This window comes from Aedes aegypti, chromosome 1, assembly GCF_002204515.2.
Source record: "Aedes aegypti strain LVP_AGWG chromosome 1, AaegL5.0 Primary Assembly, whole genome shotgun sequence".
In the NCBI taxonomy this organism is placed as follows: Eukaryota; Metazoa; Arthropoda; class Insecta; order Diptera; family Culicidae; genus Aedes; species Aedes aegypti.
In genome coordinates, this window is record NC_035107.1 from 90,485,700 (window position 1) to 90,503,366 (window position 17,667).

Here is a 17,667-nt window from a genome sequence, read left to right on the forward strand (position 1 = left end):
CAATAGGGTCCTAAAGCCCTGTCCCAATTTTAGTGCCAAACGCTTAAGTTTAGGCCAAAAACACATGTTTACTCAATTTTCTAATGTTTTTCGCTGGTTTGAGCTTAAAAAACATTTTTTTAGATTTTGTCACATCCTTTGGCCAAAACTCAAATATTGGGTGTATTTTGTTTTCCGTGTTCCTTACGAAATGTCAGATAGGAACAACCCCTGTGGTGTTTTTGTCGACTAAGCGAACGTCAAACATGATCAAAAGTGTCAAGGATGGACCAAATTATTAAATTAAAGTTTAAACATGATATAGCCATTAAACCAACGGAAAACATTAGAAAATTGAGTAAACATGTGTTTTTAGCCTAAACTTAAGCGTTTGGCACTAAAATTGGGACAGGGCTTTGGGACCCTATTAAGAATGATTCGAAAAAAGAACTAAGTCCAAACTGTAAACAACAGGACCAGTACCTGTCAAAATTGATGCGTGACGTCACAGTGCAGTGGAGTATAAGACATTCACAACTATTTGAGATAACTCAAGTCGAAAACGGGCATGCTTTGACAGTCTAATTCCAGAGTTCCAATCAGAGTCCATGGAATCACGCCTACAGAGTGTTAATGGCTAAGAGCAAAGGTGCCATGGGGCCCCAAGAGAAGTCGCCCGAGTTACTGCGATTGATAATCGATGTACTCTTCCCGCATCATCCCACAAGCCCATGGCCTCCATGGTATGCGGCATATGAGGAAGAAGTGGCGAGGGCTACGAACGAAGAGCTCAATCCTCAACAGGCTAGTACCGTATACGGAAGGTGCGGAATCTACTCTGGACGCCATCCAGTTGGTCGTTCAGACTGCTGAGGTGGCAATCGAGAAGCGGCATCCGTTACTGCGCGGTTGTCAGTGGATGTGAAGAATGCATTCAAACGCGCAAGCTGAGAAGCGATAGCCCATACGCACTTCACTGCCTCAAGGTATCGGTGCAGTTGTGTAAGCTTCTAGAAAGCTATTTTGGGTTCATTCAAATATTACGTAACGCGAAATTTGTTAATTTTAAACCCCCTCCCAACCCCACGTAACAGCTTTTGAATGGAAAATTTTAAATGTTTGTATGGACCGTAACACTACGTAAGACCCCTTGCGTTACGTAATACAGCGGGGATTCGCTGGTTGGAACACGACTGCCTTCCATCTAGCGAATCCAATCCGTTAGTTGGAACGACTGACAGCTGGTGAAAATGCTCCACACTAACGTATCTGGAGAGCAAATCGTCACGAAACGCACATATACATACGCATTTGTTCTATATATGGAGACTTCAATGCGACGGTACTCAGACGTCAAAGTCAGTTTGACATTTTCTGTTGACATTTGAGTACTTTTTACTTGGAATATTTTCCAACCAGCGAACATCCAACCATCGAGTCATTCCATGTAGCGGACCTCCAACGAGCGAATCCCCACTGTATTTGAACGGTCCCTTTGATAGTAAGATTCTACTGTATCACGGTAGACACAACAAGGTTGGCTATTCCCACGTGTAAACAACGATTTTCCAACAAAACATGTGTCGTCATTCCTATCGTCAAGCATGAGGCTTTGAGGATAGTAAAGGAGAGCAGGCCTTGCTTTCCTTTGCACTCGTTCGAGTTTGCGATAGGAATGACGTCACTGTCAAATGTCATTTTTCGGAGTATAATACCTTGCTTCTTTTTACCGTGTACTGTATGACACAGAGGTAGGGGAGGAAAGCGTTCTAATTACGGCGTTAGTACCTTAAGGTTCAATCTTGGGCCCGATGTTATGGAATGCGATGTACGATGACGTACTGAGGCTGCCCTTTACGACGGGTGTGAAGATTGTTGGCTTCGCCGACGATATCACCCTAGTTGTCTATGACGAATCAATGGAGGAAGTAGAGTTGACTGCAGCGCACTTTATCTCTATATTTGAGAAATGGATGAAGTCTAGGAAACTAAGACTGTTTCGTCACAAGACTATGGCGGTCAACAACCTTAAGTCCCTTTAATATGCCTGTATAAGGGCATCTACGAATAAAGTGGCGCTTTCGAGGATGATGTCTAACAGCTCTGCTGTAATAGCCAGAAAATGAGAGCTCCTGACCCTATCCATTCTAAGGTATGGAGGACCAATCTGGTCAAAAACGCTTAGAACGAGTAGCAAGCTGCACGTACAAGATAATGAGCATAAGAGTAGCAAGTGCATACCGAACGGTTTCTAAAAAGGCCGTATGCATCATAACCGGATTGACGTCCATCGGGCTCATCATCAAGGAAGATGTTCAACGATTCGATCAAAGAGGTACCAGAGGAGTCCGCAACGCGTGTGAGGAGGCAACGCTCAGAGGTTGGCAGCAGGAATGGAATAACTCTCGCATAGTTTCTGATCTCGCCCTAAAAGCCATTGGTAACCATGTGTGTAGCTCGTTGTTTTTGAGCATTTGAATGGATTTACACGCAGTTTAACAACGCTATGGTGAAGAAAGGATCATTCTCTACCTGCCAGTACTGTTGGTTTGGATGCTCATTAATTCATTTGCTCAGAAACTTCGAGCTACACACGCGGTTACCAATGGCTTTTAGAGCCTTATCTCAGATTAAGCGAGAACTCCACTAAAGGTAGATGGACCCATCGGCTAATACGAAATGAAACCATGGGAAAGTGAACTTCAACTTGACGCAGCTTCTGTCAGGACATGGTTGCTATAGGCAGTACCTGCATAGGTTCGAGCACTCACAATCTCCCATGTGCCCTAATTGTGCTGGTGTGGGGAAAATAGCGGAGCATGTCGTGTTCGGTTGCCCGCGTTTCATTGCTGTGAGAGATCGCATGCTCGTTACATGCGGAGGGGACACGTCCCCCGATAATATAATAGAGAGTATGTGTGCGGATGCCGAATGCTGGAATGCAGTAACTACGGCTGTCACTCACATTATGTTAGAATTGCAGTGCCTATGGCATGCCGACCAAGCGTTGGCTCCAGAGGATTAGCCCTGCCGAGGTTGGTATTTTGTAACTTTGTTTAAGTCGGAGAAGCAGTTTGCCTAGACTACTTCTGCTTTAGATGTGTTAAGTGCTACATGCCCTGGCCCCTTCCCGAAGAAATACCGTAAGGGTTTATTCACAAATTTCATAATCCCAAAAATGGACATTTTTGACACCTTTTTATATGAATATTCTACAAATTTTGTATGAGCTGTGACATTAGAAGAACACCCACCCACCCCCTTCAGTGTTAGCAGGTCCGTCACACTCGGGCTCAAATTGGGTACCACTTCTAGTACTGCATTTGGTCCCTCGGTAGTGCAAAAGGTACCCAAGTTTGACAGATCGCAGTACATTTTTCACGGCATTCTAGATTACCTTATGAGCCATAAAATTTTGGGCAACTGCAAGAGACATGGAGGTCTTTAATTTGTCTTTGCCCTTAGGGTTCATTCACAAATTTCATAACGCTAAAAATGGTCATTTTTGATACCGACCCACCCCCTCGTAACGCATTTTTTATGAATATTTTACAAATTTTGTATGAGCTGTAACATTTTGAAGACATCCACCCACCCCCATTAGCGTTATGAAATTTATGAACAGGCCCTTAGGTGGTTTCGGGGAGATAAGGGTCTGAGGCCAAAGGTAATGTCGGTGCACTCTGTACACCACTTGAGCAATTCAGCAAGCATTACTCATGTACAGTGCATGATTTTAGCGGGTCGTCGTTGGTGCGGCATCCCCACACTCCCTGAGTTACCTTCTCAGGCGTCTATTTACAGATTTCCCCCTTGAAAAAAAAAAAATATCTTGAGAATCCCGCCACGGGTTTATTGTGCGGTCGTGCCCTGGGATTTCATCTGAATCAAATCCAGAAACTGCTCGAATTCTGTAACAGTTAACCTCCTTTACATCTCATTCGCTTGCGTGATATAACTACGACCCTGTTCAAGTTCGACAAACTCCGACATGTTTGACGTTTCTTCTTTCGACCCACCGGTTTTTTTTGGGATTTTGCTTTTCCATTTTTCTGTCACTTTTCACTCATTTTCCTTCTTGTGCGGTCGCCGGACGGTGTTTCTGCGGCCATTCTTTTTCCGGGGAGCATTTTTTGTGTGAAGCATTTGAAATTCAAGTGAAAATAAAGTGTTTGTGTTATTGTGTATAGATACCTAATAGAAATAAATAAGGTCCCGTATCTTATCAACCGTAGAAAAGGTGAGTCATTAGGGTCAACAGAAGATTAGAAATCCTACACGTCATCCAACTCGGTGACCGGACCGTATAAAGAGAGCAATAATTTTCAAGGGGCGTTTCACGATCATCCTTTTTGGCAGCTTCAGAATGCTACCCTCCAAACTGGTCCTTTTCGCGCTGGTAGCGGTGGGATGTTTGTTCGCCGGGCTGGTCCAGGCTCACGATGAGGACACCGCCAGTATTGCCCTCACCAAGGACACCTTCCAGGCGGAGATCGACGGCAGCAATTACTTCGTCATGTTCTTCGCACCTTGGTAAGTAAGTGGGGAGCATGAATGGGTCAGACATGGGGAAAGATTACCGGTGATTTCGTGGGGGCAATTGAGAGATGGCAGTAAAAGGAACCCGAAGAAAAGAACAGTATTGGTGATAGGAATGAAGAGGAGTGAAATGACTATTTTTAGGCCTACGCAGACGGGTTCGGGAGTGTCGTGTGCGTGTTATGGTGCTTGAAAATTGTCCACCAGGAGAATTTGCACACAAAAAAATGCACAGGTGGTCATCTGGACCTTACCGAGATAAATCTCATAAACTGCGCGACAATCGCATACAAAGCTCTCAAATGCAGGGCTGGTAGCGAGTTACATTTTTTAGTGACGATCTAGAGAGTAGAGATGAGCCAGCTTCGGGCTGCAAATCTCTTAAATAAAGTTATCTATCTATCTATTTAGTGACGGTATCTATTTTAATGCAGGTCTCTAGAAAATCTCTAATTTTAAAAGAAAGTCTAAAACTCTTGTTTACCAGAATGGACTTCAAAGTCACTATTTCTCTCCTTTTTAAGTGAATTCTGATTCTAAATACCTTACCAGGAAATTTCTCAGCAGGGCTGGTAGCGAATCACTTTTTTTAGTGACGGTCACTCTTTTCGACCTAATCACGAAAAAAGTGACTTTTTGCAACAAAAAGTCACTAAAGTCACGTTTTTCTGAAAATTTGTCACTTAAGTCACTATTTTCGTGATCTGTTGATAATGAAATTTTATTCTGTTCTGTTATTTTAAAGACACATATAGAGTGATTTGAAAATAAAAGTGTGAAGAAAGATGATGATTCTTGGCTAACTTCTCGGAATATATTCTTTCCGGGAAAATGTACTGATATAGTTCTTGTTTATGCGGGCGGGTCGATATCTAAAGGGACCATCGACTCAAGGAAATAACGAGTCATGGATCAGAAATGCTTAGGAAAGCAGTTTGAGGAGACCATCATAGTAACCATGAAATTTTGCTTTTAGTATGGTTGATTCCACACGATATACAAATGCAAAAATGGTAACTTGGCAAAGAAAGTTCTCAGTTAATAACTGTGGAAATGCTCACAAAGAACACTAAGGTGAGAAGCAGGCTCTGTCCCAGTGCGGACGTTAATGCCAAGAAGAAGAAGAATGGTTGATTCCATGAGTTGATATCGAGTCATGGAACATCGACTCATGGAGGTTTCACTGTATACAGTTTTATTTGTATCTTATATTATCTTATGTGTTACTTAGACGTTATTCTAGGATTTTCTTTAACTAGTTGGACAAAAATTCCCAGAATACGTCTTGGAATTTCCTTAAATTTCCATCAATCTCTCAGAGATCATTCCATGTGTTTTATCAGGAATTATTAAAGATATTCTAAAATAACTCAACAAAAGTTCTACGAGTATTATTCTAGTGATTCCTCCAGCTATTTTTAGTTGTTTCGAGGAATCAATTAATTTCTAGATTTTTGCAGTTGATGACTACTGTAGCAATTTCTTCTTTTTTTCAGGTGATTCTAACAGGAAAGAAATAAATAATTCGAATACATTTCAGAGATTCTTTGGGGCTGCCCATAAACCCCTTGGTAATTTCTCGTGTTTTTTTGCCCACACACAAAAAAAAATAAAATTTTCAAGATTCTTTCGGCGATTTATTACAAGAAGCTACTTATCCCAAAATTCTTGTAGGGTAAATTGCCAATTATTGCACGGTTAACGAAGCAGTGTCGGTAATTTGGCTGTCAAATATGTCAGAATCCCTTAAACTTAATCTGAATTTCGCTCAAAACCAGAAAATATATTCGGCAATCAGATTTCCCATCGATGGCGCGGTAAATGGCTGGGTATGGCGTACCATTGGGGTACCTCGCGTACCTGCAGGAATAAAATAGACCCCTTTGTGCGGTCCTTAGCCTCTTGCCCAGCAACTCCTATCCCTACCTCCTCGTGGTACTGGCCGGGGTACGAGTAACCTTGGGGAAGATCGGGTAACCAACCCCCGGTGGGAACTTTGGTCGTATGCTGACAGGGAAGGGGGGGTTTGCTTTTGCAAACCTGGAGCGTCTGTACTCCACGTTAGGAGCGGCTCACAACAGCGTCTGTTCCCCATGTCAGGGGCGGCTGATCATCGTCCGAGTGCCAGAGAAGGACTCTAAGCTAAACTGCGCACTATGGCCCTCCGAACATTTAGGGGGAATGGTCCTCCGGAAATCTAGGGGGTTGGTGTCAGGCCCTGCGAGCCAGCCGTAAAAACACATCAGCACAGGAACGTCAACGAGAGAATACGGACCGGAACAATCGGCAAAGACCACAGCGACGAAAATGGACTAGCGATTGGAAACTCGGTACGTGGAACTGCAAATCTCTCAACTTCATTGGAAGTACTCGCATACTCTCCGATGTACTGAAGACCCGCGGTTTCAACATCGTAGCGCTGCAGGAGGTGTGCTGGACAGGAGCATTGGTGCGAACGTTTAGAGGTAATCATACCATCTACCAGAGCTGCGGCAACACACGCGAGCTGGGAACAGCTTTTATAGTGATGGGTGATATGCAGAGGCGCGTGATCGGGTGGTGGCCGATCAATGAACGAATGTGCAAGTTAAGAATCAAAGGCCGATTCTTTAACTTTAGCATAATCAACGTGCATAGCCCACACTCCGGAAGCACTGATGATGACAAGGACGCATTTTACGCGCAGCTCGAACGCGAGTACGACCGCTGCCCAAGCCACGACGTCAAGATCATCATAGGAGATTTGAACGCTCAGGTTGGCCAAGAGGAGGAGTTCAGACCGACGATTGGAAAGTTCAGCGCCCACCGGCTGACGAACGAGAACGGCCTACGACTGATAGATTTTGCCGCCTCCAAGAACATGGCCATTCGTAGCACCTATTTCCAGCACAGCCTCCCGTATCGGTACACCTGGAGATCACCTCAGCAGACAGAATCGCAAATCGACCACGTTTTGATCGATGGACGGCACTTCTCCGACATAACCGACGTCAGAACCTATCGTGGCGCCAACATTGACTCCGACCACTACCTGGTGATGGTGAAACTGCGCCCAAAACTATCCGTCATCAACAATGTACGGTACCGACGCCCGCCCCGGTACAATCTCGAGCGGCTGAAACAACCGGATGTCGCCAATGCGTACGCGCAGCATCTTGAGGCAGCGTTGTCGGATGAGGGCGAGCTCGATAGGGCCCCTCTTGAGGACTGCTGGAGGACAGTCAAAGCAGCCATTAACGACGCTGCCGAAAGCGTTGTCGGATATGTGGAACGGAGCTCAAGAAACGATTGGTTTGACGAGGAGTGCCAAGAGGTTTTAGAGGAGAAGAATGCAGCGCGGGCTGCAATGCTGCAGCATGGTACGCGGCAAAACGTGGAACGATACAGACTGAAGCGGAAACAGCAAACCCGCCTATTCCGGGACAAAAAGCGCCGCCTGGAAGAGGTGGAATGCCAAGAGATGGAGTTGCTGTACCGTTCTCAAGAAACGCGGAAGTTATATCAGAAGCTCAACACATCCCGCAAAGGCTTCGTGCCGCGAGCTGAGATGTGCCGGGATAAGGATGGGAGCATCTTGACGGACAGACGCGAGGTGATCGAAAGGTGAAAGCAGCACTACGATGAACACCTGAATGGCGCAGAGAACACAGGCACAGAAGGTCAGGACAGCGAAGGCGATGGCTACGTCAGCACAGCGGACAGCGGAAATCAACCAGCTCCCACGATGGGGGAAGTTAAGGATGCCATTCAACAGCTCAAGAACAACAAAGCCGCTGGCAAGGATGGTATCGGAGCCGAACTCATCAAGATGGGCCCGGACAGGTTGGCCGCTTGTCTGCACGGGCTGATAGTCAGAATCTGGGAAACGGAACAGCTACCGGAGGAGTGGAAGCAAGGCGTTATATGCCCTATCTACAAAAAGGGCGACAAACTGGAGTGTGAAAATTATCGTGCAATCACCATCCTAAACGCCGCCTATAAAGTGCTATCCCAGATTCTCTTCCGTCGTCTATCACCTATAGCAAACGAGTTCGTGGGAAGTTATCAAGCAGGTTTCATCGACGGCCGCTCGACAACGGACCAGATCTTTTCCGTGCGGCAAATCCTCCAGAAATGCCGTGAGTACCAAGTCCCTACACACCATTTGTTCATCGATTTCAAGGCGGCATACGATAGTATCGACCGCATAGAGCTATGGAAAATCATGGACGAGAACAGCTTTCCCGGGAAGCTCACAAAATTGATCAGAGCAACGATGGACGGTGTGCAAAACTGCGTGAAGATCTCGGGCGAACACTCCAGTTCGTTCGAGTCTCGGCGGGGACTACGACAGGGCGACGGACTTTCGTGCCTGTTGTTCAATATTGCGCTTGAAGGTGTCATGCGGAGAGCCGGACTTAACAGTCGAGGCACGATTTTCACGAGATCCGGACAATTTGTTTGCTTCGCGGACGACATGGATATTATTGGGAGAAAATTTGAAACGGTGGCAGATTTGTTCACCCGCCTGAAACGCGAAGCAACAAGAGTCGGGCTAATGGTGAATGCGTCGAAAACAAAGTACATGCTGGTTGGCGGAACTGAGCGCGACAGGACCTGCCTAGGAAGCAGTGTTACGATAGACGGGGATACCTTCGAGGTGGTGGAAGAGTTCGTCTACCTCGGATCCTTGTTGACGGCTGACAACAATGTTAGTCGGGAAATACGGAGGCGCATCATCAGCGGAAGTCGTGCCTACTATGGGCTCCAGAAGAAACTGCGGTCAAGAAAGGTTCACCCCCGCACCAAATGCACGATGTACAAAACGCTCATAAGACCGGTAGTCCTCTATGGGCATGAGGCGTGGACTATGCTCGAGGAGGACTTGCAAGCTCTTGGGGTTTTCGAACGTCGAGTGCTAAGGACGATCTTCGGCGGCGTGCAGGACAACGGCGTGTGGCGGCGAAGGATGAACCACGAGCTCGCTCAACTCTACGGCGAACCCAGTATCGTGAAGGTAGCTAAAGCTGGAAGGATACGCTGAGCAGGGCATGTTGCAAGAATGCCGGACAACAACCCTGTAAAGATGGTGTTCGCCACGAATCCGGTCGGAACAAGAAGGCGTGGGGCGCAGCGAGCTAGGTGGATTGACCAGGTACACCAGGACCTGGAGAGCGTGGGTCACAGTCGAGGATGGAGAGAAGCGGCCATGAACCGAGGGAATTGGCGAAATATTGTTGGCGAGGCTTTATCAAGATAATTGATGTAAAGCCAAATAAGTAAGTAAGTAAGTATTTCCCATCGATTTTAATGTTTCGATTGATTTGATTGACTTTTTTCCACATTCATAAACCCTTGCCAAAACCCAATTGTTGCACACTTCGAAAACATCCGCATCCTATTATTCAGGGTGTCCATTCAAAATCAGTTTTCCAATTCCCGGATTTTTCCCGGATGTTCAAACAATTAAAAACGACTGACAAAGTAATCCTGCGACTTGATATTTTTGTTTTTTTATTCATTTGAATCACTTAATCAAACATATCTATACATTTGTTTTGATTAAATTCATAGAACACTGTTTGAATTTCGAAAGAGTTTTTGGCAAAAATATACAAACTATAAACATTTAAAATAATCAAAAAAGATCTTGGGATTATATGAACATATTTTTCTCTTCTCTTGTTTTAAAATTTACAATATATTTTCAGAAATAAACGGTAAAGTTGAATAGCCAACCCTTCACCCTCCAAGAATGGCTTCGGAATTATGGGTTAGAGATTTATTTATGAGATGGTCCAAGTGTTGGATCCAAGAAGAAATCCTTTTAACAGAAACGATATCTCGCCAAAAAAAACAACTATAAACAACCTTCGACATACATCCGAAAAAGCATTTTCCAAACAATATATCAAAGATTTGGCCAAGAATCTCGTCAAAAAATACCTAAAGGACCTCGCTATTTGTTTATGCATTAAACATTTTCCCAATCTGTTGAGAACAATTGGAAGAATTCACTGTAAATCTGCAGAAATCTATACACAATCATGTTAGGGGTCTCACATCAAATCTGTCATAGATTAAGTATTATTCAAACTAATAACACAGACAGGCTTCATCAAGAATTAGTATCATCGGTAACTCCAGAAATTGCCCGTAGCGCTGGTAGATCACCTTTTCGTGGTGCGTTACGGGGTAAGATCTACCAATTTGAACACTAGTTTCATCTTGTTTGTCGAGCTAGAGTAATATGTTTTAGTAATTCAAGGATTTGCGGTACGAAGCCCTTGTTACTGGCAACAGTTTCTGAAATTGAATCTATTTTACCTAGCAGATGGTTAAAGACTCGGAGTTGGTCAGTCCCGAGACTATATTTGAAGCCAGGATAACAATCATAAGTATTAACTCAAAAACAAATTATGTTATTTTTCTATTGGACTTTCATCTAAAATACCATTGGATAGCTTGGACCTTTTTCATTATTGCACACTTTGAGCCCAAATATTGCACACATATTTAATTTTGCTTTTTGCGTGAAGTTGACTCGCTAGTGCAATTGAAGACGGCGCGATACGACATTCTTAACAATACATTTAACGAATTACGATGAGTTTGCACGATAATTCGATGAAATAATGATTTTATAAAAGAAAAAAGCCAGAAGGAGTGCAAAACTGCATTTCTCGCGGCGTTTACTCCATAGCCAATAAATTAGGCTACAGCTGCTTGCGGTGCGCCAATTATTGAACGCTTAGATTTTTACAAAGAAAAACTATGTTCGAGTCTAGTACACGACACTGAAGACGGCCTTACAGTTGAGGTCGAAATATGCGTATCTGTCAAAGGATACAAACTCTAGTGGAATTAAATGGTATAGTACTAAATTCGTTTTTTTCATCTACTTATGTTTTTCTAGTAAGTTCTCTTTGCATTATGAAACCATAATATAAATCTTTTTTCTCGTTGAAACAAAAATGATATCCATACAGATTTTACTTCGGTCGAAGCTATTTCATTGCGGGAAATATTTGATTCATTACGTAACAATTTGGGTGCCAATTGAATAGCACTGCACGCGATAGTTTAATTTCGTTTTAAGTGCATGATATTGAACTTTTTAATGAGAAACAAACTGCTGGTAGCTGTAATGCAGTATTCATTAGCATGTTTAGCATAAATATTAGGGTTTCAATTCATTGCCATCAGTGTAATATTCCCCGGATATTGGCAAGTGTGCAATAATTGGGTGGTGTGCAATAATTGGCAATCTACCCTATTGTTGATAACATTTGAAATCTGAGAAGAATTTATCATTAAAATTGTACATCGGTTTTTCCAATATTTGCTGAGATATTCCAGACTACGTTCTGATTCATTCACACTCCCATCGACGGAATATCACATCTCCAGATATGCTCAAAGGATTTCACAAAGAAATACTCAAAAAATCTTTCTTGTACTTTTTGCAGTTTTATGGAGACTTCCTCCAGAAATTTCTGCAAAGAAAAGAATCTCCAGTAGATGATCCTTTAAAAGTTTCTGACATATCCTGAACATATGCTGTTGAATAAAAATTTATTGTTTAATCACTGTAGATATGATCATGTACAAACCCTGCAATTTTGTTGGTTAGAAATTTCTCATTGAATTCGTAAAGAAGTTGCTACGTGAAATTGTGAAGAAAAAGTGAAAAAGATCCATTAAAATTTGAATTCCGCGATATGTGTCAACATACACTTCGGAATTCTTCCACGGATTGTTTCACAATGCTCTAAAGTCTGGACATTCATCCGGAGTTCCTTCAGCAATTCATCTTCGAAGAATTCATTCAGAGTTCGTCCGGGAATTTCTCAGGTGCCCCACCGAGAATTCTTCCGAATTTCCGTAGGGTTTTTCTACAGCATTTCCGGGATTTTTCCCAGGAGTTCGCTTGAAGCTTCAACAGAAAATCATCAGGAGTTCCTGGAATTCCATTGCAAACTACTCCGCAGATCCTCCAGAAATTCACCGGAGTTCAACCGGAAATTCCATCAGAGTTAATTCAGAAATCTCCCCTAAAAGTCTCTGTAGGCACCCCTGGGAATTCCTACAAAAATAACTTCAGGAGCTCCTTCATGAATTGCTTCAAGTCCACTTCGGGAATTCAACGATAAGTTCCAGTAGTTCTACGAGGCATTACTTCGGGAACTACTCCAGAAATTCCGCTAGGGGTTATTACGGAAGTTCTTCAAGTGATTTCTTCAAGAATTCCTCCAGGGATTCCTCTGGTGTGCCATCGGAGATTCTTTCACTGTTCCTCCAGAAATTCATCCTGATTTTCTGCAGCAATTACATCGCATTTCCTTGAAAGATCCCTTCGTATTTTACTACAAGAATTTCTTTAAGAGTTCCTCCAGGAATTTTTTTGTAAGTTCTTCCAAGAATTCCACTGGGAGTTGCTCCAGGAATTACTCCGGGAGTTCCTCCAAAAATTCCTTCAGTAGTTCCTCCATAAATTGCTTATCAATTTTCCCGGTTATTTTTCCGGAGCTCTACCGGAAATACCTTTAGAGCTACTCGGGAAATTCCTTCAGATTTCCTTCATGGTTCCTCCAGAAAGGGTTGTGATAGATTTTGTTTTCAGGTTGGCCAGCTACACTGCTGAATCAAACTTCGTTTTGTAGCTTAGATGATTCAGTCCTGTCTAACGTGCTTCGTGCAATTTCCTTCTGAAATTCATTCAAGGATTACTTTGAGAATTCCCACAAAAGAACATTTGTTGTCCGAATAGGCCAAGAAATTTCCCACAGAGTTTCATTTGAAATGTATTACTTTTCTGCACAACGATCAATGAAAATTGATGATGAGGGAGCTGTACTGCTCGCTCAGACAGCAATGAATGATTACAAGAGTTCGTTGCCATGATAAAAAATGAGGCCCTTAATAGTCATAAGAATTTCTCGATAGATTTCCTGATAAATTATTCATGAAAATCACCCCTCTGGAAATATTTCTAAACACTATTGTAGAGATTTTTGGAATTGTACTATTACTGTTCCATTACTTCCAATATTCTTTCAAAATTGTTAGCATTTACCTATACCATCATATCTATCGATTTCTTGTGGCTTTGGTTTCAAAATGCTGGGAAATTCTAGGCATTTCCTTGAGAAGTTTTGTTTTTGAAGTTCTTCCTGAAAAAATTCTAGACAAAAAAACTTTATGGAATCACTGAAGAATTCATGAAAAAATCGCTGCACAACTGTTTTTAGTAAAAATGTATTGTTCATTTCTGATGTATTTCAATTATATACAGATAGCGGTATGAACTAATATTAAAATTATCGTGAAGTTCTTTAAATTTTGAACTAAATACGCGGAATTAAACAGACAATGCGCTAAAGGGCACTCCACGGTAAGTAACGTTCAACTGATACGTGTAGTTTTGGAGGCACTTTTTAGACACAATTCGTTTTGATTATTAAATCTCTATTATTTTGCTATCTGGCCGCTACCAGCCCTGCTCTAGGCAATTTGCTCACAAAAATGCACAGGTGTCGTCTCGACCTCACCGTTTGCCCGAGATAAATCTTTCGTGAAGAGCGACAATTACATACAAAGCGCTAACAAATGGCGTTTTTCTAATCTACTGGTCCAGCGGCTATTATCAACGCAATTGTACGATTCATATCAACGTGGGCGCGCGCGAGAGTAATTACCCGTTAGGGACAGACAGGAAGAGCGAGGAAATGATTCTCTCATTGCCCTACTTATCATCGGCCGTTCTGTTTTATTTGTGGAGTGGACGCTGTTATTGTCGTTCTTCCGTTCGTCAAAATTCCTTATCTTTCGGCTGAACATTACTAGCAATTTATTTCTTCTTCGGTGGACAGCGTGCGTGGTTAACATGAAATGAATCCGATTGTGTACGAGTCAATCAAATACATTTGAATGACAATCATTCAAAGCGGTACTATTCTTCTATATTTGAGCTATAATTGCGTCCAAACTCTATCATACTCAATGTATGGACCTACTTTGTCTCTGCTTGTAACCATGCACACCACTTCATTAGCAATTGATCGGTGTAAAAAAGACTGGACCAAGTATTTTTAGTAGTTTCAGGAAAAGCTCCGAAATAACAAAATATTTACACTATTTGCTATAGTAGGTCTGTACGAATACCGGAAAAAAAAATCTTGGAAGAATCACTGGAGCATTTCGTGAAAAGATCAATGTATAGTTTGTTGTATGATTTTTTGAAAAATTTAGTGGGGGAATTTTTGGGATAATACTGAGAGACAGTTTGGAAAAATTCATGTATAATGCTCTATAGATGTTTGAAGGAATCTCTTTAGGACAGGACTTCCCAGCCGTTAGTACGAGAAACTCTAGGAGGCACTGTGCCTATTTTTCGGCACTATGGGACAAGTGTGCACTCTATATGGGGCAAGCCGACCACCAAATAAACATCGCATGAACTTCTGCGTGTAACGAAAATTTCTTTATTTCCTATTTAGCTTAGCTTAGCTTAGACTGACTACACAATGGTTGCTATTTCGTGATTGTCCGAAGTCAGTGAAGATACACAAAGAATCAACTAGAAGGCTAGGATTGGCCGTAATCTTCTTCAGTGGGCTTAATTCAGTGGCTCTATTTATACAGGGTCACGTCCTTGCAGTCAGGTGGGATTTGGGAAGGAATGTTAGTGTGCAACATTTGCTATTTGGAAACCGTGTTGACCTCTGCATCTCCACAAAGGTTACTGGGATGTTTGTTAAAGGGGAGAATCGTTGGATCACAGGATTCACTTTAATAAGAGATTAGACTATGATAAACAATTATTTGTGAGATATAAACATGCTTATAAACATAATATTTGAATTTGATATGAAAAAAGTCCAAGTAGAGAAATGTAATGTTGAAACATGAAGTGGCAAAGCATTCCAAGTTTGTTGTATAGAGTGAACTTTTGCAAGTCTACACGATAAGGGTAATTGGCATTCAATAGACTTTCTGCAAGCGATAACATACCTTATCACCCTTCTTCGTCATGTCATGACGAAATAATCTTGCAACGCATAGATTGCGCATCAAAATTTGGCCCAAATACCTTTTATCTGATTCATTAGAACAATAGTTTGAAAATCTCTATCCGTACTTTTAAGTTCTCAGATTTTCTTAAAATTTTTGGAAGTAAGGGAAAAGAGGCAGGTTTTTGAAATTTTGGGGGCAATATCTTTTAAATCGCGCTGATACAATCTCAGAGTTTTCCAATTACTAGAACTCTTTTTGTCCCCTCTCTATTTCCAGGTGCGGTCACTGCAAAAAGCTCGCCCCAACCTGGGCCAAGCTAGCCGAATCCAAGAACGACGACAGCACCCTCAAAGTGAAGATTGGCCGCGTCGACTGCACCACCGATGGGGATCTGTGCAGTGAGCAGGACGTCACCGGATATCCGACGCTCAAGTTCTTCAAGCTGGGAGTGTCTGCCGATCAGTCGGTCAAGTATCGTGGCGCTCGCGATCTGGACGCTTTCAATGCCTTCATTCGCGAACAGCTCGGTATCGAGGAGGACGAATCCGAGGAAACGGTCGCCGAACCACCGAAACCCGTCTCGCCGCTGGTCGAGCTGACCGATGACACCTTCGCCAAGCACATCTCCAGCGGAAAGCACTTTGTCAAGTTCTTCGCCCCGTGGTGCGGACACTGCACAAAGTTGGCCCCAACCTGGGAAGAACTGGCCAAGAGCCTCGAGTACGACACTTCGATCAGCATTTCTAAGATCGATTGCACCCAATATCGGCCAATCTGTACCGATTTCGAAGTCAAGGGCTACCCAACTTTGCTGTGGATCGAGGATGGCAAGAAGATCGAAAAGTATTCCGGTTCCCGGTCTCACGAGGATTTGAAGGCCTATGTGGCCAAGATGGCCGGAGGACTCAAGCTGGACGAAGCTACCGAAAAGGTCGAAGGAGCAGAGAAGGACAACACTTCGGCCGTTGTCCAACTCTCCCAGCCGGACTTCCAGCACGCCATCGAGAAGGGAGTCACGTTCGTGAAGTTCTACGCCCCGTGGTGTGGACACTGCATGCGATTGGCCCCGACCTGGGAACAGCTGGCGGAGAAATTTGTCGGCTCGGATAAGGTCAAGATCGCCAAGGTGGACTGCACGTTGGAAGTGAACAAGGACCTTTGCGGCGAACAGGACGTTAACGGGTTCCCAACGGTGTACATCTATCGAAACGGCGAGAAGCTTAGCGAATACAACGGCAACCGTTCGTTGGAGGATTTGCACGACTTCGTGACCCGGCATCTGACCGAGCACGACGAACTGTAAAGGCATCGGGCATCTCGAATGCATGTTGTGATGTATTTTTGTCAGTGTGCTGAACAAAACAACAAATTGTGTAATTCAATCATATCTCGCACTAGGGAGAGACGAACAATTCTGTGTAAAACGTATTCGTAGACGTTTATGAACTAGATATAAAGGGAAAATGTTCTTTGGGATAGGAATCGTGACAGACGACTCATTAAAGACATAGACTTCAGAACACTTACATTAAAGACAAGCCAAACTGTAACACACAATAACTGGAAAATATTTGGATTTATCAAGTTGAGAAAGCCCATAAAATGATCTTTAGGTTTCGAAATACAGGGACAACATGAGAATCAGTTCGTACACTAAAAGGGTGTCGAATTGGACACTCACTAGTCGAAAGACGTCTTGATGTACGGAATCCCGGCTTCGGCTGCAGCGTTTGGAACCAAACGTAACCGAGAGAAGCTGGCATGAACTTTCCGACTCAAGGCTATAGGGGTGCCAATCAGGAGTCAATCTCTCGACTACCTGTCTCAGATGTTTGTAAACAAAACGGCCAGAGAGAATTGGACTCGCCTTGGTGGACGCACAGACTAATTCCCAACGTGTCGGTGTGGACGACGAGGAAACATGGAGAAGTTAACTTCTTCCTGACCCAGTTTCTGTCAGGCCATGGATGCTTCCGGAAATATCTGCACAGATTCGGACACGCAACAACAGCAACAGCGGAGAGCGAGGCATCGTAGAACAACGAAGTGTACATGAGCGTCCAGTAGGAGTTCAACAATACTGTGTATTTGACTATTATGTTGAGCTTAGCATATTAAATTAATGATTTATTTTTCTAAACCTTAGCGTATTTG

General features: G+C 43.2%; 1 protein-coding gene across 2 annotated transcripts; it reads left to right on the forward strand.

The window, feature by feature from the left end:
* Window positions 1–4,023: 4,023 nt before the first annotated feature.
* LOC5574976 (thioredoxin domain-containing protein 5 homolog) lies at window positions 4,024–17,073 on the forward strand. Of its 2 annotated transcripts, XM_001655396.2 has the most exons (3): window positions 4,024–4,219; window positions 4,339–4,512; window positions 15,790–17,073. In XM_001655396.2, the coding sequence occupies exons 2-3, from the start codon at window positions 4,346–4,348 to the stop codon at window positions 16,814–16,816; spliced, it is 1,194 nt and encodes a 397-aa protein (XP_001655446.2). In that variant the 5' UTR covers window positions 4,024–4,219; window positions 4,339–4,345; the 3' UTR covers window positions 16,817–17,073. The 2 variants fall into 2 exon arrangements, with proteins under 2 accessions (XP_001655446.2, XP_021697824.1); XM_021842132.1 differs by lacking the exon at window positions 4,024–4,219 and having other exon boundaries at window positions 4,310–4,512.
* Window positions 17,074–17,667: the final 594 nt, after the last annotated feature.